This window comes from Phacochoerus africanus, chromosome 16 (genome assembly GCF_016906955.1).
Source record: "Phacochoerus africanus isolate WHEZ1 chromosome 16, ROS_Pafr_v1, whole genome shotgun sequence".
In the NCBI taxonomy this organism is placed as follows: Eukaryota; Metazoa; Chordata; class Mammalia; order Artiodactyla; family Suidae; genus Phacochoerus; species Phacochoerus africanus.
This window is the reverse complement of record NC_062559.1, coordinates 1722611-1747204: the sequence shown is the minus strand read 5'-3', so window position 1 is coordinate 1747204 and position 24594 is coordinate 1722611. Positions and strand designations below refer to the sequence as shown.

At 42.3% G+C, this 24594-nt stretch overlaps 1 protein-coding gene across 6 annotated transcripts in view; it reads right to left on the bottom strand.

Annotated features, from left to right (window-relative positions):
• Positions 1 to 24594, bottom strand: part of LMBR1 (limb development membrane protein 1) — a 135517-nt gene that overhangs the window by 78220 nt on the left and 32703 nt on the right. For 5 of the 6 annotated variants that reach the window (XM_047763915.1, XM_047763916.1, XM_047763913.1 and 2 more), the window contains one exon: positions 4377 to 4480. The exons of the other annotated variant lie outside the window; for it this stretch is intronic. In XM_047763915.1, coding sequence (XP_047619871.1) covers positions 4377 to 4480 — 104 coding nt within the window. The remainder of the gene's footprint in view (positions 1 to 4376; positions 4481 to 24594) is intronic. 6 annotated transcript variants of the gene reach the window in all.

Here is a 24594-nt window from a genome sequence, read left to right as displayed (position 1 = left end):
AGATGGCCTAATACAAAGAAACACGCGCCAAGGTGAGGAGGGAGGGAGGGGAGAGGCCGTTCAAGGCCCTTAAAAGGACACGGCCAACCCCCCGGGCCTAAAGTGTCCTGTTTGAATTAACATAGTGGTTTAATTAAAAACTAAGTAGAGAATTCTGCTTAATTTGATTTTCAATTCAAGCTCTGCATCCGCCGTTGCTAGTGGCCAATTTCCGCATCTCGGCACAATATGCAAGAGCCTGTTTTAAAATCGATTGCCCAGGGGAACCAAGGGGAGTTCGGTGGGGCCATATGCCATGGAGGGGCTCCACCAGACTTAGACATAGTAAAACAGCACCAGGAGGGTGGCCAAAGGGAAGAAAAGGAAATGTGATTTAACCATATGACAAGTTTGCCATTACTCAAGTAATTGTGCTGAGTCTACCCAGGAGAAGTGTTGTCTAAACCCTCCTCAATGTCACCTTGTAAGCTGATGTGTCAGATGCAACCAATGGGCAAAGGGTTTTAAGGGATGCAACACACACGCACACTTGCCAGCCAGGTGTGGCAAAGATGGCAGGGACCCACATGCTGCATCAGAGCCACAGAGGTCCTGGCTGTGACGCAGCCCACAGCTCCATGGAAAAGCACTCCAGAGCTTACCCGACACTGTTCTGAACTTTGCAAGTCAATGCCAAGTTTTCCTGTAGAACAGAGAGCTGTAACACGGAAAGGCTCCAACACGCACCTAACACACTTAGACAAGCACACAACGCTAATAATAACCCTTGCAGGGTTCCCTGGTGGCTCAGCAGCTTAAGGATCCGGTGGTGTCACTCTCTGGTTACAGCTATGGCTCGGGTTCAGTCCCTGGCCTGGGAATTTCCACATGCCATGGGTGCAGCCAATACTAATAATACTAATAATAACCCTTGTACCTCCCATGTAAACGATTTTAAAGCTGAAAATTGTGACTATTGTAAGATAACACGCCACGACTACTGGATTTTAAAGCCCTCTAAACGTTTCTAGTAGGGTCTGCATTTGGGTGGGTTTGATTTTTGCTTCAGTACACGTCATTTCAAACTGGGAAAAATAATCTCGAACCTGAAACCTGCTGAAGTTAATACTGTGTAAACAATGAAGAGCCGATCCTACTGTATTTAGCAGCTTTCTAATGCTCTATCCAAGTAACAGTGATGCTTCTAGACCCCTTAGCAGTCAAAGGCACTAAGCTCTCAGACGGTGGCAACGAGAGCTAACCTTCACTTAGCTGGAGCCTGGGTGACACACTCTATGCAAACGACTGCCTGGCACTGAGTCCTCCTGATGGAAGGGTGAGGTACCTACCGTTACCACACCTGTCTGAAGGAAAGCAGACCTGAGGCTTAGATGACATAACTGGCCAGGCGGCCTGACACTGGAGGCAGGTCTCCTCCCCTTGGCACTTGCGCGCTCTCTCCCACTGGCCCTTCTGCTCAGCATGCCTACAGCCGAATGATCCTACCTCTCCTCCTTGAAGCCACGGCCCCATCTCCCTCCTTCCCCTGGCGGCATTAACACCCAAACACTTCCTTTCGGTTGCCACAACCACCACTCGTCCCCCAGCCACCAGCGTCTCGTAAACAGCAACCCTCCTGAGCCCGGCCTTCCCTCCCGTCTCTTTCAATCCTTCGCTGTGTCTGGGAATCAACCAGAGTGGTCATGTCTGCCACACATCGGGCCCCTCCGAGACTGTGACACGTAGCTGATGACGTTGAGGGATGGCGAGGAAACCACCACAGTCAGAGACGTTCTTAGAAGAGGCGTTCTTTGAATCATGTATAAAGAGACCAGAGGTAAAAAAACAGAGAGGGAAGAACTGTGGCACTGCAGGTGCGAAATATCCTGACTTATCTTCCTACCGCTCCCTTTAAGCTGATTCTCCCCTTTGACCTCAGTCTATACGGGGAACTGGAGAGCAGGAACTTATCATCACTGGGTTTTTGTGTCAGTTGTTTTTAATTCTAGAGATGATGGACCCTCTGCTCCAACAGACTTAGCCAAGTTCTAGCTGGTTAGTGCACAACACGGGAGGAAACAGTTTCGAGGCAAAGGAGTTTGCCCATATTGCACACGGCTTTAAAAATAATCTAATAACTGGATTTGAATAAAAAGCATCACCTAGGTAGCACACCTTTTATACCAAATATGAAAATATATGTAACACTGAGCTCTAGCAGTTGCTTTTGCACACATGAAAGAGAGATGGGAAGATGGGAACCCTGTATACATAAACCCAGTGTCACGAGGCAATTTTAGTGCCATACGCTGAGATGCTCTGTTGAGGGAGCCAGGCATCTGACTGAGCCAAGAGGGCAGGATCTCTACAGAGCCGTCTTTGGCCTTGTGTGGCATGGACTCCTTTCCCTGGTGACATAGGTTGAAATTCTGACATGTGTATTTATCTCTGAACATGCTTAAATCAAATAGGAGATGCAAAACTTTTCAAAAATCCTTTGCTGATTCCCTGCTGTCTACAGCGTAAGTTACAAACTCTCAGACCAGGAGTTCCCGTCGTGGCACAGTGGTTAACAAATCCGACTAGGAACCATGAGGTTGAGGGTTCGATCCCTGCCCTTGCTCAGTGGGTCAGGGTTCCGGCGTTGCCGTGAGCTGTGGTGTAGGTCACAGACGCGGCTCGGATCCTGCGTTGCTGTGGCTCTGGCGTAGGCTGGCAGCTGCAGCTCCGATTCGACCCCTGGCCCGGGAACCTCCATATGCCGCGGGAGCGGCCCAAGAAAAGGCAAAAAGACAAGAAAAAAAACCAAAAAAAACAAACTCTCAGGCCGAAGGATGTGGTCCCGACCGACGATCCCTCCTCCACACCACAGCTAAGCAGCAGGACTCCGTCAGTTCAGTCAGAGGCTGGGTCCTCGCTCAAGCCTGGAACGTGTACTCAAGGCTCAGCTCAGGTGCACGCCAACTCCTCCTGTGATGCCTCCCCCGATCCCCGGGCAAACCAAGACACCTCTCCAGAGCAGCGTGGACGGGACTTCCTCCACCACAGGCTATGTCTGCACCTCTAAGGACTCCCTCTGTTCATCCCTTGAAGGCAAGAGCCCTGTCTGTCTGGTTCTGCATCCAGCAAGCCCCTGCATCCACCAAGTGCCTAGTAAAACTGTCAAATGAATGAATGTCCAGCAAAAGGCTCCAAAATCCCACAGAAACCACTCTCTCAAGTGTCTCCAGTGGTGTCGTTTCTTCTGAGCTCCTTCTTTCCGACCCCTCTTTGTTGCAGTGTCTTAGGTTCCAGTCCCCTGAGCTCTCTCTCAGCCCCCAGGGCACCGCCCTTTGCCTCCTACACTGGGGCACCACGCGGAGCCTTCCTTGCTCCTCCCGCTGCCAGCCTGCCGGTCACAGTCCTCTTCTCCTCCACCCTCGACCCTCGTCCGTGGCCACGTCCCCTCTCTTGCTGGCTTTAACTGTGCCCTCCATAGTGCTGACAGGTGAAAACATGCACACCTTGGGAAGGTGAGAAGCAGCACCTGGGTTTTAGTCCTGGTTCTGCAATTGTACATATGCGGTTCTTAGACGATTTGATCACATTAAATTTCACTCCATTACTGTCACAGTATGAATATGAATGTGAACGGTCCTAACAAAAAATTTTAAAGGTGTAATGTGTCTATAAACCGTAACACGACAACGGCTTTTCTCGAGTTTAAAAGTCACCCAAAAAGTATTACCCACTGAAATCTTTGCATCATATTCCAAACCTTTATAGCAAAGAGCTATAGAAGCTATAAATGGAAACGCTGTCCCCTTCACTTTAAAATGTTATACTCACGGACAGGGGGAGTTATCACCATTGATAACGTTATGTCTGATAGCTGTTTAAGATGCTCTGGCAGAGTCTCCGGTTCTGCCCAGGTCTCAGCCTCCCACCTTCACCTAAGAGCAGCAGGTCACAGCATGTGGGGACGTGACTGCCCGGTAGAGCCTTACTGCACGCCCTCTCCTCTCAACGCTAGACATGCACAATAATTTTTCATCAAGAGGTATTTTAAGGTTTTTAAAATTTCACGTCCTGCTTTAAATGAGACAGCTTAAGAAAGGAATAAGAGCTATTGTATCAGGTGTATTCATTCTACAAAAGACGCTGCACCAACTCTGCGCACACCACAAAAGTGTTCAAAGTCAAAAGAGGACGTCCTCCCCGCGGACGCGTAAAACAACTCCGTACGTAGCATCACTGGTGCTACAGTGAAAACAGCAAAATGAGCAAGACGTTGTTATTATTCATTAGACTTTTTACATCCAGTAAAGTGGTTGTTTAAGCCTACTTTTTGTAGTTCATCGTGAATGATACTTACTTCTGAATTTAAGAAATTCAATTCCAAAACATAATTTACATACCTTTTTCAGGCCGGCAAAACCTTCTGATTCCAGAAAGAAAAAGGCAAAGGGCATCAATACAAATAAACAAAGATTGGAAAAGAGAGAGGCAAGGTTCCACAAACCTATAAGGAGGATGACAATAAAAGAAAAATGGGTTAGATATTGACAAGCCTTGTCAGAGAAAACTGCTGTGCTAAATGGTGATATTAATCAAAGATCTATACTTTCTGGTGATAAAAAATAATCAGAAACTTGAAGAGAGGCCTAATAAACAATGCCAGGTCCTTAACCACTAGGCCACCAGGAAACTTTGTAACTCGTACTCTATTGGGAAAAGCCAATATAGAACCTAATGGTTTTTCCTCATGCCCTAAAATTCACTAGAGATATGACATATGCAGAGACCAAAGACACAGCCTCTTCAGACATATTGGCACCTGAATATTTAAATTAGAGCCAAGAGCATTTACTGAGCACTTAATAAATGCCAGATACTCTACTAAACATCTTACATGTATAATCTTGTTTAGTTTAAGCCTCATAAAAACCTAAAAGTAATAATTAGCATTTATTGAGCCCTTATGCACCAAGCACTATTCTAAGTGATTTACAGATATTATACAAACTCATTTACTCTTCACAGCAATCCCCCAGCATGACAGAGGCTGGTCATATAAAACCTGCCAAGAGTGCAAAGCCCACGGGTAGCTGCACTAATTCCTGGAATTTTTAAAAAACACTACATCATAGAAGTTTTTTTTTGGCCACATCTGCAGCATGTGGAAGTTTCTGGGCCTGGGACTGAACCTGAGCCACAGCAGTGACAATGCCAGATCCTTAACCACCCCCCCACCCCCCACCCCCAGTGACCAAGGAACTCTGGAAGTTTTTTTTTAAGTAAGTAATTCCAAGTGAGAAAGAAAAAGTACAAAAGAAAGGCAAGTTCACATCACCTTTTCCCTTTTTGGCACATTTTGCACTCATAAAATCACAATATAAAGCAACTTAGATAATAATAACATTAGATTTTTTTTTTAATGACAGAACTTTAGATATGTCATGGGACAATATCTGGCCCAACAACTTATTTTTTTTTTGTCTTTTGTCTTTTTTTGTTGTTGTTGTTGTTGTTGTTGTTGTTGCTATTTCTTGGGCCGCTCCCGCAGCATATGGAGGTTCCCAGGCTAGGGGTCCAATCGGAGCTGTAGCCACCGGCCTACGCCAGAGCCACAGCAACATGGGATCCGAGCCGCGTCTGCAACCTACACCACAGCTCACGGCAACGCCGGATCGTTAACCCACTGAGCAAGGGCAGGGACCGAACCCGCAACCTCATGGTTCCTAGTCGGATTCGTTAACCACTGCGCCACGACGGGAACTCCCAACAACTTATTTTTTATAGGTAAAACACTAAACCTTAAAACTGACAGCTATAATCTTCATTAAAATTTAGAAAATCAAGAACCAAAGATAAAAATTACGTTAAGTATAAATTCAATGTACTACAATGCAATTATAATCCAATGCTTCTGAAAACAGGCAACGGAGAGACTTCTAACACCCTTATTTCCAAGGCACTGTCGCAGGCAATGGAAACCCAGTAATGAACACAACACAAACCTCTGCCCTCACAGAACTTCCATTCCGGACAGACATGGAGCCAGCATGGGGAGAGGAGGGGCTCTCTGGGAACCAAAGTAAACCAGTCCCCACCTGCTTTGGTTATAAACTAAGATATACTTCACCACTGCCTGACATCCTCTTTGGAGCAGCAGGGCAAACAAACAAGCAAAAGATGAATGCAGCACTTGTACAGGTTACCGAGAGAGATTCACTCCCTTTAGTAGGTAAGGTGATGTAATTAAAAAATCAATTTACAGTTTCTTATTCAAAAATTTAGACAGACTGAATGCATTTTACAATATAATAATCTCAGCAGGAAATAAAATGTTCTACAAAATACTTCCGAAAACAATGTCTTCATGTCTTGCAGGGGAAAAGCTTTAATGTGCCCTTTGAAAAATAAAAATTGTTCTAAAATACTTTCCAGCCCTAAAAAAATTTAAAAATTTTTTTAAAAAGATGCAAAACATCTTAACCCTTTTCTTCATTCAAAGGGGTTATGAATATAGCCAATTGTTGCATCACGTCAATAACCAGGAAGAGGACACAGGAGGGTGGGCAAATGCACACACAGGAGCTTCAGAAAGACCTGGGTTCGAGCCCCGTCTGCACTTCCACGTGACACAGTTTCTAAGTCACAGGTTCTTGATCGATACCTGAGGCTGAGGACCGTGTCTGCAGGGGGTGCTGGGAATTAGGTGAAATAATGCATGGCCGACCATCAGCACGCCTGCCACAGAATAAGCCCTTAATGGCTTTTTGCTTTTAAATAACACTCACATCCCCAGAGGCTACGAGCCCACGGCGCCAATTAGCTCCTGTACCAAACTACCACACTTCGGGAGCACCCACGTTCACTTTGCAGAAAATCACTGACATACATGAAAAGTAAAAAATATCAATCTGTAACAAGTGTATTGCGTTACAATTGACACAAACGACACAAAGTGTACAAATTCACAAAACTTGCGTTATGCCGCCATCAGCCAGACGACTGCATCCATCATCCCCAAGCTCCCTCAAACCATTTCAAAATCACTGCCTCCCGCCACTCCCCACCCCACCCCGTACCACATCCACCAGATTCCGCACTTGACAAAAGACTGCATTTTCTAGAATTCTCTATTGGCTTCCATCACCAGCACAACTATGCTGAGATTCTTCAATATGGTGGCAGTATCAGTCGTCCGTCCCTTGGTAGCAGATCACATCCAGTTATTAAACTGCATCCATCCACCTGCAAACTGCTATATGGGTTGTGGCTCTCGCAACGAAAGCTGTTGGAAACAAGTCTTCATGTGGACACAGGCTTTTGCTTCTTTTGAGTACACACATGGGCGTGCAAGGTCTGGGTCATGTAGCAGGTGTACGTTTAACGTTTTACAAAACTGCCAACAAGTTTTCCAAAATGGGCGTATAACTTTACATTCCTAACAGGTGAGTTCAAATTTCATCTGCATTTTGACACACACACACACAAAAAAAATGGTACTACAGGCAGACTTTTCAGTTTCAGCCACTGTAACAGCTGTGCAGTGGTATGTCTCTACCGTTTTAATGTGCACTTCCCCAACGAATAACGATATTGATAGGGACGGAGCAGGCACAGGTGGTTGGAGAAGTCTCAAAAGGGGATCACAGCTAAACAGGGAAACCTGGGGCATGCTAGGAGCCCACTGGCGGTTCAGGAGAGCCATCAGCACAAGGCAGGCTTGCTTCGCTGGTGGAGGTCGGAGAACTGCCTCGGGTCACGGGGGTCGGGGATGGGAGGAGGGCTGCATTCAGATTCAGACCCAGGGCAGGAGTCTGAGGACCGCCTCTCAGCTGATTTGAATACACACCTGACCCGATGCTAAGGAGGCGCTGCGACTCCCAGAAAGGAAGAGGCGGCCCTTTCCGACCCCCACTCCTCTTGGAGGATAAAACTGCCGCCCACGGGATCCTCAGGGCATCCTCAGGGCCGAGCGTCCGTGCCTGCCCGCTTGCGCCTCTCACAAGCGTCCTATCCTAATAAATCTGCCTCGTGCCCATCACTTTGTCTCTCGCTGAATTCCTTCTGCGCGGAGACATGAAGAACCCGAACCTCAGGGAGTCCAGACACAGGGTGAGGGATTCTCATTTAAAACCGTGTCTTCAACTCCCAATCTGGGCTTTGGCTGGGTTCAAGTCCCGGCACGTGGCATGGAGTCTCCATCTGCGTTCTGGCTGCGTTCGGGCCGTCAGGGCTGTCAGTTTCAACGTGAACATCTTTTCAGGAACTTATACGCCATCCATTTACATCTTCTTTGCTAAGATGTCTCTTCAAATCTGCTATCCACTATTTCACTGGGTGGTGTGCTTTCTTACTCGGTTTGGCAAGTTCTTTATACTCTGAACACAAGTCCTTTGGCAGGTGTATGAACTGCAGACATTTTCTCCCGCTCTGGGGACTGCCTTTCATCTTCTTAACAGTATCTTTCAAAGAAAGAAATTTCTTGATGAAATCCAATTCATCAACATTTGCTTAACAGCTCATGCTTTAGCTGCCTTATCTAAGAAATTACAGTCTGGCCCAGTGTCAGACTTTCTCTTATGTTTTCTTCTACAAGTCTTGGTTTTAGAATTTACATTTGGGTCTATGATTCTTTCGGATCACTATTTGTATATGGTGCCAGGTGTGGACTGAAATTCATTTTCCCCTATAATCATCCAATTACTCCAATACCATCTGTTGAAAAGAATAGCCTATTTCCACCAAATTGCCTTTGCACCTCACGAAAAATAAATTGACGACATGATTGGATATATTCCTGGACTCTCTACTCTAGTGAGTTGCTCTGTCTCTGTGCGGATCCAACACAGTCTCAATCTCTATTGCCGTAAAATAATCCCTGAGTCAGGGAGACAGTCCTCCAGTCTAGCTCTCTTTCAAAGTTGGCCTGGCTAGTCTAAGTCCTTTGAATGCCCACATAAATTTTAGATCAGCTTTCCAAATTCTTTAAAAAAAAAAAATACTGGTATTTTGACTGAGATTGTGTTGACTACACAGATCAATGTGGGGAGAACTGACATCTTAATAGTACCGTCTTCTAATTATGAACACAGCATCTCTCTCCATTTCTTACATTTCTTAAGTTTTCTCAATAGTGTCTCTTAGTTTTCAGCATTTAGGTCTCACATATTTTTAAGCATTTCATATTGCTGATTCTACTGTATGTAAATGACACCAGTTTTCAAATCAATTTCCAATTATTCATTGCTAGTATACAGAAACGCAACGGAGTTTTATGTATTGATTTTGTATCCCACAACCTTATAAAATTCACTTATTAGTTGTAATATCTTTTTTATAATAGAGGCCATCACAATTTCTATATTGACAGTCATATTATCTGTTAATAGAGACAGTTTTACTTTTTCTTTTCCAATCTGAATGTCCTTTATTCTTGAATAGAAGTGGTGAGAGGGGCCACCCTTGCCTTGTTCTGATCTCAGGTAAAAAAGCATGCAACTTTTCACTATCAACCACGGTGTTAGCTGTAGGGTTTTCACAGATGCTCTTTCTTAGGATGAGGAAATTCCCTTTCATGCTTCATTGGCTGAGAGATTTTATTAAGAATGGATGTTGAGGAGTTCCCATCATGGCTCAGTGGTAATGAACCTGACTAGGAGCCCTGAGGATGCGGGTTCAATCCCTGGCCTCGCTCAGTGGGTTAAAGGATCCAGCATTGCTGTAAGCTGCGGTGTAGGTCACAAACAAGGCTTGGATCTGGCGTTACTGGGGCTATGGTGTGGGCCAGCAGCTATAGCTCCGATTCAACCCCTAACCTGGGAACTTCCATATGCTGCACCTGCAGCCCTTAAAAAAAAAAAGAATGGATGTTAAATTTTGTCGTGCCTTTTCTGCACATACTGCAAATGGCTGTATAAATTTTCTTTTTTAGCACGTGTATATAATAAATTATTCACTGACTTTTCAAGTCATGATATATTAGCCTTTTTATATATTGTTATATTTGATTTGCTGAAATTTTTAAATTTATGCATCTATATTCATGAGGGGTATTTAAGTGTAGTTTTCATGTCTGTCTGTCTGGTTTTGGCATCAGGGTAATGCCGGCCTGAGTTAGGAAGTAGTCCCCCATTTTCAGTTTTCTTAAAAAGTCTGTAGAATTGGCATTATTTCTCCCTTCACTATTCGGTAGGACTTACAGTGAGGTGTTCTTGGTCTACAGTTTCATTTGAGAGACTGTAACACTTCCACACTGTTTGAGAGGGTTTCGTTAGTTCTCGCCTTTCAAGAAATTTTTCCATTTCTCTAAGTCGCTGAATTTGCTGGCATAAAGGTGTTCCTGATACGCAGTAATTATGCCTTTAATAGCTGCAGAATCTATAGTGATATCACCTTTCTCATTCTGACATTGATAACTGGTATTTTTATTTTCCTGATCCATCTGACTAGAGCCTTATCAACTTTTTTGATCTTCTCATTGATTTTCTCCACATATCCCGTTTTCTATTTTGTTGATTTCTCATCTTTTTATTTCCCATCTCCTTCCTACTTTGGGATTCATGCTCCCCTTTTTCTAGTTTCTTAAGGCAGAAGCTACAGGAATTGGTTTAAGACTTTTTCCTTTTCTAAAACAGGTACCTTTGTGCTATAAAGTTTTTTTGGTTTTGGTTTTGGTTTTCGGTTTAGGGATTTTTTTTTTTTTTTTTTTTTTTTTTTTTTTTTGCTTTTTAGGGCCACATCCACAGTATATGGAAGTTTCCAGGCTAGGGGTCAAACCGGAGCTATGGCTGCTGGCCCATACCACAGCCACAGCCACTCGATCCGAGCCACATCTGTGACCTACACTATAGCTCACAGCAATGCTGGATCCTTACCCCACTGAGCGAGGCCAGGGACTGAACCTGCATCCTCATGGATCCTAGCTGGGTTCGTTAACCACTGAGCCATGAAGGGAACTCCCTGTGGTTTAAATTTTGAAATGTTTCATTTTCATTCAGTTCAAAACACTTTCAAATTTCTCTTTTGATTTCTTCTTTGACCTAAGAGTTGTTGTGAAGTATGTCATTTAGTCACCAAATACTTAAGGGGTTTTCTGGATATGATACTGTCACTGATTTCCCATTTACTTTCACTGTCGTTAGGAAGCGTATCTTCTATGATTTAAATAAAGGATTGAGATTGGCTTCATGGCAGAGAATTCGGCTGTCTTGGTAAATGCTCCCAGAGTAATTCAAAAGAAGGTATTCCACTACTGTTGGGCAGAGTGTTCCATAAATGCAAGTTAGGCCAAGTTAGTTATGTGTTATTTCAAGTCTTCTATATCCTTAAATTTTCTTCCTGGTTACTTGTTTTATCAACTATTGAAAAGGGGATATCAACGTATCAGAATACAGTTGTGATTTTGACTATTAGTCCTTTCATTTCCATAGGTTTTTGCTTCACACATTTAAGAGCTATTTAGTAAACAGGTATTCTCTAGATAGATAGGTAGATAATGGGTAAAGTTTATTACTATGTTCTTTTGATGAACAAATTCCTCCATCATTACGAAAGGATCTTCTTTATGCCTGATAACATTCCTTACCCTTTCCTGATAATAATATACCTATTCCGCTTTTTTATTAAAATTAATATATCTTTTTCTCCTGTTGCTGTTAACCTATTTATGTTTACATTTAAAGTGAGTTCCTTGTGAGCAGCATATTCTTGTGCCTTTTTTTTTTTTTTTTTGTCTTTTGATCTTTTAGGGGCGCACCCGTGGCATATGGAGGTTCCCAGGCTAGGGGTCTAATCAGAGCTATAGTTGCCATCCTACGCCACAGCCACAGCCACGCCAGATCCTTAACACACTGAGCGAGGCCAGGGATGGAACCCGCAAGGTCATGGTTCCTAGTTGGATTCGCTTCCATTGCACCGGAACTTCATGCCTTTCTTTTTTATTCAATCTGATAATTGGAGTTCCCATCATGGCGCAGCGGAAACAAATCCAACTAAGAACCATGAGCTTGCGGGTTTGATCCCTGGCCTTGCTCAGTGGGTTCAGGATCACAGCGTTGCTGTGAGCTGTGCTGTAGGTTGCAGGCGCAGCTCCAATATTGTGCTGCTGTCGCTCTGGCGAAGGCCGGTGGCTACAGCTCCAATTAGACCCCTAGCCTGGGAACCTCCATATGCCGCAGGTGTGGCCCTCAAAAAAGACCAAAAAATTTTTAAAAAATTTATTCAATCTGGTCATCTCTTTTACTTAGAGCGTTTAGACCATTAATGTTTATTGATATGATCACGTTTAAGCGTATCGACTTGCTCTTTGTTCTCCACTGGTGCCACTGTTCTGTCCTCTCTTCTTCCTGTCCCACCACCCTTTGCATTAACCATTGTTATGATCCCATTCTATTTCTTTTGTTTGCCTACTGACTACATTTCCACTTTGAGCTGTTTTAGGGTTGTTTTGGGGTGGTCATATACATCTTCAGCTCATCACAATTTGCCTCCAAGAGACGTTACAGCACTTCCTGTACAGCGTAAGAACCTTGCAGGAGCCTATTCCATTTCTTTCTTCCTGCCCCTGTGCTACTGTTGTCATTTTTAATTGCACATTATAAAACTCACAATATACTGTTAGTTTTGTATTTAAAATCAATTATCTTTTCATAAGATTTATATAATAAAGATAAACTCCTTTATCTTTACCCACAAATCAGTCACGTCTAGTGCTCTTCATTCTATTTTGTAGATTCAGATTTCTATTTCCTACTACTTTGCCTCTGCCTAAAGGACTTTCCTTATTTATGGCAGGATAGGTCTGTAGTGATGAATTTTTGCCTTTTGTATATCTGACACTGTCTTTAATTTTGACTTTGCTTTGAAAAAATATTTTCACTGGATACAGAACTAAGTTGGCATGGCCTTCTTCTTTTGGTACTTTAAAGATGTTGCTACCTTGCCGCCTGGCTTGCATTTTTTTTTTGCAAAAGAAATAGGCTATGATTCTCATCATTGCTCCTCTATACTTTGTCTTTTTCTCTGAATGCATATAAGATTTTCTCCTTATCACTGGTTTTGACCAATCTGATGATATATCTTGGCAGGTTTACTGTACCTGGGGCAAACTGAGCTTCTTAGATAAGTGAAGTGGGTTTAGTTTTCACCTAATCTTGAAAACTTTCTGCTGTTAATTTTTCAAATATTTCTCTTACCCCTCCCTCCTTAAGGAACATCAATTATTATCACTGATGCTCTGGTCAATTTTTTCTCTGTTTCTTTTTTAGAGAGTTTTCTATTTTCAAATTCAACGACCTCTTTTGCAATGTCTAATCTGCTTTTATCCCATCCAATACCTTTTTCATGTCAGACATTACAGGTTTCATCTTTAGAAATTTATTTGGTTCCTTTTTATCTTTCATGTCTCAATATGGTCAATCTTTTCCTCTAGCTTCTGGAACATATGAAATAGAGTTATAAGAAATATTTCAATGTTCTTATCTACTAATTCTGAATCTGTATCAACTGTGAGTTAGTTTTGATTGCTTTTTCTCCTCATTGTGAGTTGTATTTTCCTGCTTCGTACTGAGCTGCAGACTCAAAAGAGTCAGAGTGAACCCCCAAAGATATCCATACTTTAATCCCTGGAATTGTTATACAGTATATTATTGACTATGTTACCCAGTATACTGGTTTTCTAGGGGTGCTGTAACAAAGTACCATAGACGGATGGCTTCAGACAACATAAATTCATTCTCTCACAGTTGTGGAGGCTAGAAGTCCAGAGCCAAGGAGTCAGCGGGACCACACTCCTTCTGGAGGCTCTGGGAAAGAAGGCTTCCTTATCTCTTCTAACGGCTGCCTGTAATATCTCATAGTCCTGGGTTTGCAGATGCACCACTCCAGTCTCGGCCTTTGTTTTTACATGGGCTTCTTACCACTGTGACTGTCTCTGTTCTATCTTCTTCTAAGAGGATACGAGTTATTGGATTAGGGCCTGCCCTAATCTATTATGACCTTATTAACTGCATTTGCCAAAATGTTATTTCCAAATAAGGTTATGTTCTGAGGTTCTAAGTAGATGTGAATGTGGGGGAAACACTATTCACACCAACATACATGGCAAAAAAAAAAAAAAAAAGGAATACTGCAGATATGATTAAGGCTATGGACCTTAAAAGAGAGAGAGGAAGACCATCTTGGATTAGCCAGATGGGCACAACCTAACCAAAGGAGCCTTTAAAAGCACTTGAGAACTTTCTCAAAGTGGAGTCAGAAATGCAGCAGAAGGATAAGTCAGGGAGGAACCGGACGGACGCGACTTTGCTGGGAGGAGTCGCGTGGAAACTCTAGAGAAGCAGCAGGTGGTCTCTAGGGCAAAGACCTGCACCTAGGTAACAGCTGGCAAGGAAATGGGGGCCTCAAGCCTCCAATCACAAAAAAACAAATTCAGCCAACACCCTGAATGAACTTTGAAGCAAATTCTTCCCCAGAGCCTCCAATAAGGAATACAAATCTGTAAAAACTTTAAGTTCAGCCCATGAGACCCTAAGCTAAAGGCCTTTGTTATGTTTGCCAAAAAGAGAACATAACTTTACTGAGATTTTATGAAAGGAAATGTTTAAACTGATAATATGATACCCCATTAATTCTATTCATCCGTGTAAAATAAAATGCTTAGTTGAGCTTCTGACCACTTTGTAAGACACTGAAGCAGAACTAACACTTCTAGGAGTTCCTGCAGGCACAATGGGTTAAGGACCTGACTGCAGCAGCGCAGGTCACTGCGGAGGTGCAGTTCCCAAGCCCACACAGTGGGTTAAAGGATCTGCTGTTGATGCAGCTCCGACATGGGTCACAGCTGCGGCTCTCAGATTCAGTCCCTGGCCCGGGAACTTCAATATGCCACAGGAAGGGCCATTAAAAAAAACAAAACAAAACACTTCCACATTTGTTTATATTTGTGTGCACATGTGTACACCCAAGCCTTAAGATACCAAAACATCTTTCAAATACAGAAAGGTTTTAACAAATCCAACTTTAATAAAATGGTGAATATATTCTGTGTACTTTTAATTTTTTTTTTTTTTGTCTTGTTGCCTGCCTTTTCTAAGGGCCGCACCCATGGCATACGGAGGTTCCCAGGCTAGGGGTCTAATTGGAGCCATAGCCTCCGGCCTACGCCACAGCCACAGCAACGCCAGACCTGAGCTGCGCCTGCAACCTACACCACAGCTCACGGCAACACTGGATCCTTAACCACTGAGTAAGGCCAGGGATTGAACCCACATCCTCATGGTTCCTGGTCAGATTCGTTAACCACTGAGCCACGACGGGAACTCCTAATTTTTGTTAATTTAAAACAATAAATGATCATAGGAAAAAGAGGACTTTATTATTGTTACTGATCGCTAAATACACATACTTCCAGAACTGATCTTTCCGACTCTGTGTATCCCTTTCATGTACTTAAAACTACAAATTCAAATTCTTCTCTGGAAGTCACAAGCTTAAAAAATGGAAGTCTGCCTTAGGTAAAAGATTACAAATCAGTAAAAGTATCTGTTCTGACTAACCAACACACTTAAAATGAAGACGGTTATGAAGAGCTAAATACAAAAAATTCTTTATCAATGAGACGTTAACAAGCAGTACTGTATTTTGAACAAGTCCAGAAAATGATCAGGATGATCGCAAAGATTCTGAGTAACACCTCGTTTTAAGTTTGTAATGAAATTAGATGCCTTCTTTTATTGCGTACTGAACATTATACACAAGATATATATTTAATTTTTTTTATTTTCCCCCAGTTCCCTTTCTCCAGGCGATTCAACACTACTGCTGATGGTTTTAACAACCAGGTACAGAAAGAGATATAACCTCCACCATATTTATTTTTGCAAGAAAAATTCACTTAACAAAGAATTTCAGAGTTGATGGTAATAAGACTACCTAACAGTATAATCATCTATGTAACTAACTAGCTTTTTTCAAAGTCTAAATAATTAAATACAAAAAAATAAGTTTATTAACCAGAATAATGTAAAACCTTTAGATTTAGCTTATGCCAATCATCAAATGTACAACATATAAGTTAAAGTTACTATGAAAACCTTTAATATATAGAAAAATAACACAGCTACTATTCACTCCTAAGTTGTCATTTTATTCTTGGCAACTGTGTAAAACTTAAGTATGTTTCCAGCATTTTACACACACATATCAGACATACACAGGCAAATATCCCTTAAGAAATTCCATAATTTTCATAAAAACCTTCCTAAATTAAAAATTCGGGCCGATAAACATAACTACCACCACCTTTACTGTATTTTATATTATTACATATCGATTTATAAGATTTTAAAAAAATCTTAGCTAAACTTCTCTACTTCGGAAAGCTAAAATTAAATGCTTCAAATACAGTGGCAGAACCCTAAAAATTCAGAAACCTTGTAGCTTACCTAAATCAGTATCAATGACAACCTTTTTGAAAGCTATTCAATGTCTACCCCTGAAAGAAGTACCTAAACTTAGACAAAGGTTATTTAATAATCCCAGAATACTTAGTGAAAAACCCAACCAAGCCAAACCTTATTTGCCAGAGCATCATAGGATGCATTAACTTCTAGCTCCATCTGCTGGACTCACAAAATATTTCAATACAATACACAATATTATGAAGCAAATAATCTATTACTTTTCACCACATAGACAAAAAACTTCAGAATTTAAATAAGAAAATAAATTCAAGTTCAGCCATCTTCAACAATTTCCAATAGGACAAAACTAAGTTTTTTTGAAGTACTGGTTTTTCAGCATTTCAATGGAGTTGAGGATTCTAATCCAATTGTCAAAAGGTGACACATAATCAAAAAATTCTACGAGGAAAGCATAGCTTTAAAGGAAAGAGTACAAGTTTGCTTTTGAGTGAATAGCGAGTGTCGAGAACTTCAGAATTAAAATAGCTTTTACTGGAGTTCCCGTCGTGGCGCAGTGGTTAACGAATCCGACTAGGAACCATGAGGTTGTAGGTTCGGTCCAGTGGGTTAACGATCCGGTGTTGCCGTGGGCTGTGGTGTGAGTCGCAGACGTGGCTTGGAGCCCGCATTGCTGTGGCTCAGACGTAGGCTGGCAGCTACAGCTCCGATTTGACCCCTAGCCTGGGAACCTCCATATGCCACAGGAGCGGCCCAAGAAATGGCAAAAAAGACAAAAAAATAAAATAAAATAGCTTTTACTTATGTACTTAGGGAAACAACAAAAGGAACAATTTTAGCAAAATAAGCTGTGAAACTTTTTTCTTATAACGAAAAAGCAATACACATCTACTATAGAAACTTTATACAATGCAAATACCAAAACAAAAATTTTATAAATTCTTATATCATATACTCCTACCACCCAGAGAAAAACATCTTCTCAACATCTTTCTATGTCAATGAACACTCATCTACATCATCATCTAACATGGCCAAGAAAGGATTCCACTACTTGGATCTACCAAAATTTAAGCAAGCACACTTCCTGCTTACATTGTTTTACGTTCTCTATTATAAACAATGTCCAGTAACTATAGTGATGCACATTATAATAAATGACTGGCTATTGAGGCCAACTAACTAGAAATTGTTAGTAACACAGTTCTCACAATGGCACCTTAAATTTAGTAAGAACTGACTTTTGATTGAATGTTTCTACAGAAGTAAACATAATACTTGCTTTTATTTTTTTTAATTTGATTGCTTATAATCTAATAGCTTGAATTTTTTGACCTTCTATAGGACGGGAAAATACATAAAACAAAGATAGATTCTGTAGTTCCTTGATGATGTCCACAACAGTATATACTATACTGACTGACCCTGTGGACAAGTCAAAATAAAGCGCACATACCGTGCAAAGTCAACTCAGATGACTGCGGTTCTCGCTGCATAGGCTGAAGCTCACAGTGGGCCATCGTGTCATAAACGTGTGTCTCCGCCCGGCCATAAGCACTATGGACAGCTCAACCAAAAACTGGGCCCCACTGGAGAAGACAGCTCAGAATCTGAAGAATTCTTTCCTTATTTTACTCAAGGCCACAACTTAATTCCGTCCAAAGAGCTACCAATGTTTCATTTCTATTGTAATCTTTAACTTACGTACCTAAAATGACCTTCCCACAGTGAACAATTCAGTGGCATCCAGGGCAGTTGCGACTGCGACTACCCTTCTCTAGCTCCACAACCATCCTCATCACCAAAAAAGGAAAACCTACTAAGCAGCTGAATCATGGTTTTTTCACTCAGGGACGTAAAGAGGGTCGCATTTTACTACGAATTTATTAACAGCATTCCAGATACAGAAAGTGAATACAAATATTTTCCTTTTCCTGTCCATTTTTACCCTTCTCCTATTTTAATTCTAATAATACATTGTAATTATAACGAGGAAAATAACAACACACATTTTAGCCATGATTTGAATTTGTCCCCTCGGCCCCTTCTGTACCATCGTATAATAAGCCCCACCTGCTGCCTGCCATGGCCACACCGAGTGAGAGGAACCTCAGAGTGTCCAGCTGACAAGTCACAAAGGCCCCCGGCTAGAACAGGCCATGACCAGAGTGTTACCACCCTGCCTCACTCCTGCTCCAACAGCATTTCTACATCTTACATTTTCGAATGTTATTCTTTATTATCACTATTGTTATTATTTTTATTTAAGGGCCGTACCCATGGCATGTGGAGGTTCCCAGATTAGGGGTCTAATCAGAGCCACAGCTGCCAGCCTACACCACAGCCACAACTACATGGGATCCGAGCTGTATCTGCGACCTACACCACAGCTCACGGCAACACCAGATCCTTAACCCACTGAGCAAGGCCAGGGATCAAACCTGCGTCCTCATGGATACTAGCCAGGTTCATTTCCACTGAGCTACGACAGGAACTCCGTTTTCAAGAAAATGTTTTCATCATTTTTTCATTACAGACAGAGCTACATCTTGCTATGAGATTCTAAACTAAGTTTAATATTTTTTTCCTTGGGGTTTTTTTTTTGTTTTTTTGGGGTTTTTTTTTTGTCTTTTCTAGGGCTGCACCTGAGGCATATGGAGGTTCCCAGGCTAGGGGTCTAATTGGAGTTGTTGCCCCCGGCCTACACCACAGGCACAGCAATGCCAGATCCGAGCCGCATCTGCAACCTACACCACAGCTCACAGCAACGCCGGATCCTTAACCCACTGAGCAAAGTCAGGGATCGAACCCACAACTTCATGGTTCCTAGTCGGATTCTTTAACCACTGAGCCATGATGGGAACTCCAAAGTTTAATATTTTATTTAGTTGTGTCACTAAATTCTGGGCCAAAGAAGTGAAGAGGCATTTCAAGGTAATACAGTTAACACATAACATTTCAAATACATGTCCAAGATCCAAATACTGTATTTAAGCCAAATTAAATACAGTTATTTACAGATACCAAAGCATTAGACATATATTTTAGTCTCAAATCCTCATGCGATTTACACGTTAAAGACACTATGGTTCCATGTTGACGACTCTTTAGAAAAAGCCGTTAGATTTCTTTTCAACTTAAGTCCACTTCTACCAGAGTATTCCTAAGGATACAATTAATAATGGTCATTCGCCCCATCAGTGAATCTGTGCTGAGCGTTTTCAGTGCAAGAACTGGGACAGGTGCCCCGTGGGAGATTAAAAGAATTTAAGACGGGTTCTGAGCCCCCAAAGAATTTAAACATTAAAGTTCACAAAACACTTGACATAAAAAGACAAGTAACAATTCAAGAAAATTCCATAAATGTCACACAAGATGGTAGGTGATTAACAAATGCGTATGGACATTACAACTGCATGGGGGTAAAAGAAATAATCAGACTTTCCAGGGACTACTAAACCCTGGCTCTGAATGGATACTAACTCCAGGAGACCCAAAACCCCTTGCGGTGCACCAGCCGCACAGGGCTCGTGGGTCCGACTGTCAGGGGAGTTTCAGCTCAGGTCTCACACGTCTCACAGTGGGTCCCTGAACCAAGGCGCAAAAGCAGGCGGACTCCCACACTGGCTCCCTGACCAGTGGAGTGAGAGCTACTATGGTGGAAAAGGCCAAGCAGAAGCTCTAGAACTGCCTCTAGCTAGGAACTCAGGAATACAAAAGAAATCCCACATTCCTGAAGGTCATGCAGGGTTTAGTGCAGCCTTCAAGGACTTGAACGATGAGCGGTGGTGGTGGTTCCCTGATCCCCAAGAAAGACACACCCTGGAGAATGACAGCGGATTCTCATAAGCTTAGCCAGGGGGTGACTCTGATTGCAGCTTCCAGAGCAGACACGGTTTCATTCCTTGGATAAATGAACACATCTCCTGGTTCCCGATATGAGGCTACTGATGGGACAAAAATGCTGTTTTTTTTTTTTCCATCCCTGTCCACAAGGCCCACAGAAGCAGTCTGCTTTCAGCTGGCAAGGTAAGCAATACACCTTCACTGCTCCAACTGTGCTAACTCAGGGGTACACCTTGCCGATCCACGTCACAATTTAGTTTGCAGGGATCTTGATGACAATCCCTTCCAGAAGACTGGACACCCATCTACAATCCCACTTCCACAGTGATGAAATCATGCTAATTAGACCTAGTGAGTAAGAGGTAGCAACTACTCTAGGCCTATCAGTCGGGGGCGGGGAATAAATCTAACAATAATTCAGGAGTCTTCCCCTCCAGTAAAATCTCCAGGGCTCCAGTGGTGTGGTGGGGATACCATGTCAAGATATCCCCTCTGTGGACTGTTGCATCTGGTCTCTCCTACAACCAAAAGAGAGGAATGATGCTTAGGGGGTTTCTTTGGATTTTGGAGACAAATATTCCTCCCTTGGGTGTGTTACTTCGGCCTGTTTACTGAGTGACTCAAAAAACTGCTGGTTTTGAGTGGGGCCCAGAACAAGCGAAGGCTCTGCAGCAGGTCCAGGCTGCTCTGCCCTTGGCCTTATGACCCAGCAGACCCGACGGTGCCTGATGTGTCAGCAGCAGACAGGGATGCTCTTTGGAGCCTTTGGCAGCCCTCGAGGTGGATCACAGCATAGGGCCTTAGGATTTTGGAGCAAAGCCCTGCCATCCTCTGCAGATAACTATTCCTTCTGAGAAAAAGCTCTTGGTTTGCTGTCAGGCCTTCACAAAAACCGAACACTTGGCCATGGCCAGCAAGTTACCATGCAACCTGAGCTGCCCGTCATGAACTGGGTGTTATCTTTATCTGACCCACCAAGCCACAAAGAGGGCATGTGCAGCAACACTGTGACATCAGCCGGACGTGGTATACACATGGTCATGCCTGAGCAGGCCCCACAGGCACAAGGAAGTCACAGGAAGAAGTGGCCCAGATGTCCATGGCCCCCTCTCAGCTCTTCTGCCTTCTCCCCCGCCCTGCCTGCACCCATGGCCTCGTGGGGAGTTCCTCCCGATCAGCCAGCAAAGGACCCAAGACTGGGCCTGGGGCCAGACGGTTCCACACGATGTGCAGACACTGCCCCCAAGTGGACAGCTAAGGCCCACAGCCTCTCCCTGGGACACTTCCCGAGGACAGCAGTGGAGCAGAATCCTCTCGGTGGACAGGACTTGGGCACTGCGCCTGGCTGCTCACTCCACCTGGAATGAAAACTAGCCAGATGTGCAATTATACATTCACAGGCTGTGGCCAGTGGTTTGGCTGGATGGTCAGGGACTTGGAAGGAACATGAATGGAAAACTCGTCACAAGGCAGTTTGGAGAAGAGGCCGCAGGAAAAACGAACCGGGAAAAACGTGAAGATACTCGTATCCCCTGTGACTGCTCATTAAAGGGGGGCCTCAGCAGAGGAGGATTTTAATATTAAAGTGGACAGAATCTCCATATCCCAGGGAGTGTCATTCACAAGGTTAAACAAAACTACGAATTCAGAGAAGAAAGACAAACATGAAGCTTTACGGAATCTACTACATGCAGTGGGTTACAGAAGATTTAGATCTACCCAAATATCAGAAGCAGAAACAAAGTTAGGGGTCATAAAACCCTAAAGAACACTTTCCCGAGCTGACAGCTTAGGCTTCCTAAGACCTGCCCCTGAGAGTACATCCAGAAGCAATGATGTAATTTAGAAGGTTCTTCCTCCAGTGCCCCACCTTCAGCTGATGTGGTCCACCAGAGGTCAAAGCTACGGTTTATTGCATAGTTTATCTACTCACCCAACATGTTTACGGGGCTGCCACTATGCGGGAAGCACGGTTCTAAACCCTGATTCATAAAACAAACTATAGCACCTGAACTTAGGCATCTTACACTACAGTGAGAAAAAACCAACGCAGACAAATACACTGACCTCCAAGGTTAAGGTCTCCAGCCTTAAACAGACAGCATGTCATGTACCAGCAGCTCTTACTTCCAACCCATAAACAGAATCCAAGAAATGGCTCTATGTTAGAGTATTTGAAGGTCACTAAGTATATCGTGCAATTTCTTTTTGGTTAAACTGGCAACAAAGACCAGTTCACGCACAATACCGATAACTCATCAGAAAAATCATCGATAAATATGTTTTTCAACTCAGCATTGATAAGTACAACTCACCCTTACTTTCCTGCCTTCATAATAAATTTTCAATGACTTTTCAGCAGATGGCTTACTTGTGTCAATTTCAGTAAACACCTTAGTCTGCTTGGGTTTTTTCAACTGCTTAAGCAACAAAAATGGAGTAATTTCTCTTTATTCACTTAATAGTTAGTCCTAACTTTACTGAATTATTTGGTCTTCAGAGCATCAGTGACTCCATTTGTTTCCAGTTTCAAGCATGACAAGCCCAGTGTAAAGTATGTGACAGACTACGATGTTGAAATTTTTCTTGTGAAGAAACAGTATAAGCCGTTTAAAGGACAACTGGGAAGAAAATGCCTGTAATTAACCTAATATACAGGTAATTACTTAAAATAAAAACACTGTAAAATGGACAAAGGAAATAGAAGGTAGCAATTTACTAAAAAACTAAATACAAATGACCATAAATGTGCTTTGTACACGTCTACCTTCATTGATAATTAAAGACCCAAGCCACGTCTGCAACCTACACCAAAGCTCACAGCAACACCAGATCCTTAACCCACTGGGCAAGGCCAGGGCTTGAACCCGCAACCTCATGGTTCCTAGTCAGATTCATTTCCACCGTGCCACGGCGGGAACTCTGTTTTTTTTTAACTGATACCTAAAATTGGTGAATTTGGGGAATAGAAACCCTCACACACTACATGCAAGTGAAACTGCTAGTGAAATTCAGACGGTTTTTCTGAGAAATAATTGGGAAATATCTTCTCAAAAACCTTTCAAGTATGCTTACTGGGAAAACAAACTGCAGAAATTTGTCCCAAAGACAAATACTTATTTGTAAAAATGTAGCTTTTTAAGTTGAAAGTATACCTTTTTCAGTTAAAAAAGGGGGAACAATTCATGAGTGTGATGGCGCTGGGCAGGCCTGTGAACACGGGAAAAGTGCCTCTCGGCATGGACTTGCTCCGTCACGTGCCGACGGTGCAGATACACACGGGGTGCCACTGCAGTGCCATCTGGTGACGTGCTCACATGCACACACACCATGGTGAAGGGTTCGAGGCCACAGCATCCACAGGAGCTCTCTGGGTTGCGGGACCGTGAATAATATTAATTTTCTCCACTGTAAATTTTGTTTTCCCAATTTCCTACAGCAAATATGTATTTCTTTAAACAGACACAAAGGGATGAGAAAACAGGTAGTTATCTGTATAAACTCCAGATGTATTTAGCAGTCAAGTGTAAACAAAACCATCTTTAAAAGAAGACGGAAAAAGAAGAGTATTTGTCACATCTCAGTAAGTAAAAGGATCTCCCAAACACAAAAACAATTAGCGAAACCAAAGGAAGAAAAAGACTGGACACGACATAAAAATGCGAAAAAAATCTGTAATCAAAACAGAAAAATTAAAAGTAAAATAACACTTAGAAAAACATTTACAAAAATCTGATAGTTGATATGCTTCACACATGAAGAGATCAGATAATTCAATATGAAAAAGGGGACAAAAGACAATACAACATATAAAAAAGATATGTATATTAGATTTTTTTTTTACATATTTTATAAATTAAAATGCCCTACCTCACTAAAAAGTTCCAGAAAATGAGACAGTCAAGATTAGAATTCAGGTCCACTGTGCTTCAAAGCAATTCTTGCCAAAATAAGTCAAGTCATTATTTTTTTAAACCACATTAATTTTAAAATTTGTCCTTGACAAAGGAGTGTTTTGCCTCCTTCTATCATACATTTTGAAATGACAAGAAACTAACAGCAAACAAATAAAATAGAAACCATGGGAGGGGTTTTTAAGTCCTAAATGAGTTTGAGTTCTTCTGAGATATCCAGACAAACCAAAATTCTCTTCCTAAATATTTGAATGAAAATGTTATTTATCACAATCATGGTAAGAATAAAAACTGCTTCTTATAGAAGAAACTTTCACAACCAAGAATTGGAAATAGTAAGTAAAATCTGGGGTTTTTTTGTTTTTGTTTTTTTTTTTAATTTAGGACTCAAATGGTTTATTGGAGGAGGATGTGAATTATGAAAGGAACAGAAGGAAAATGTT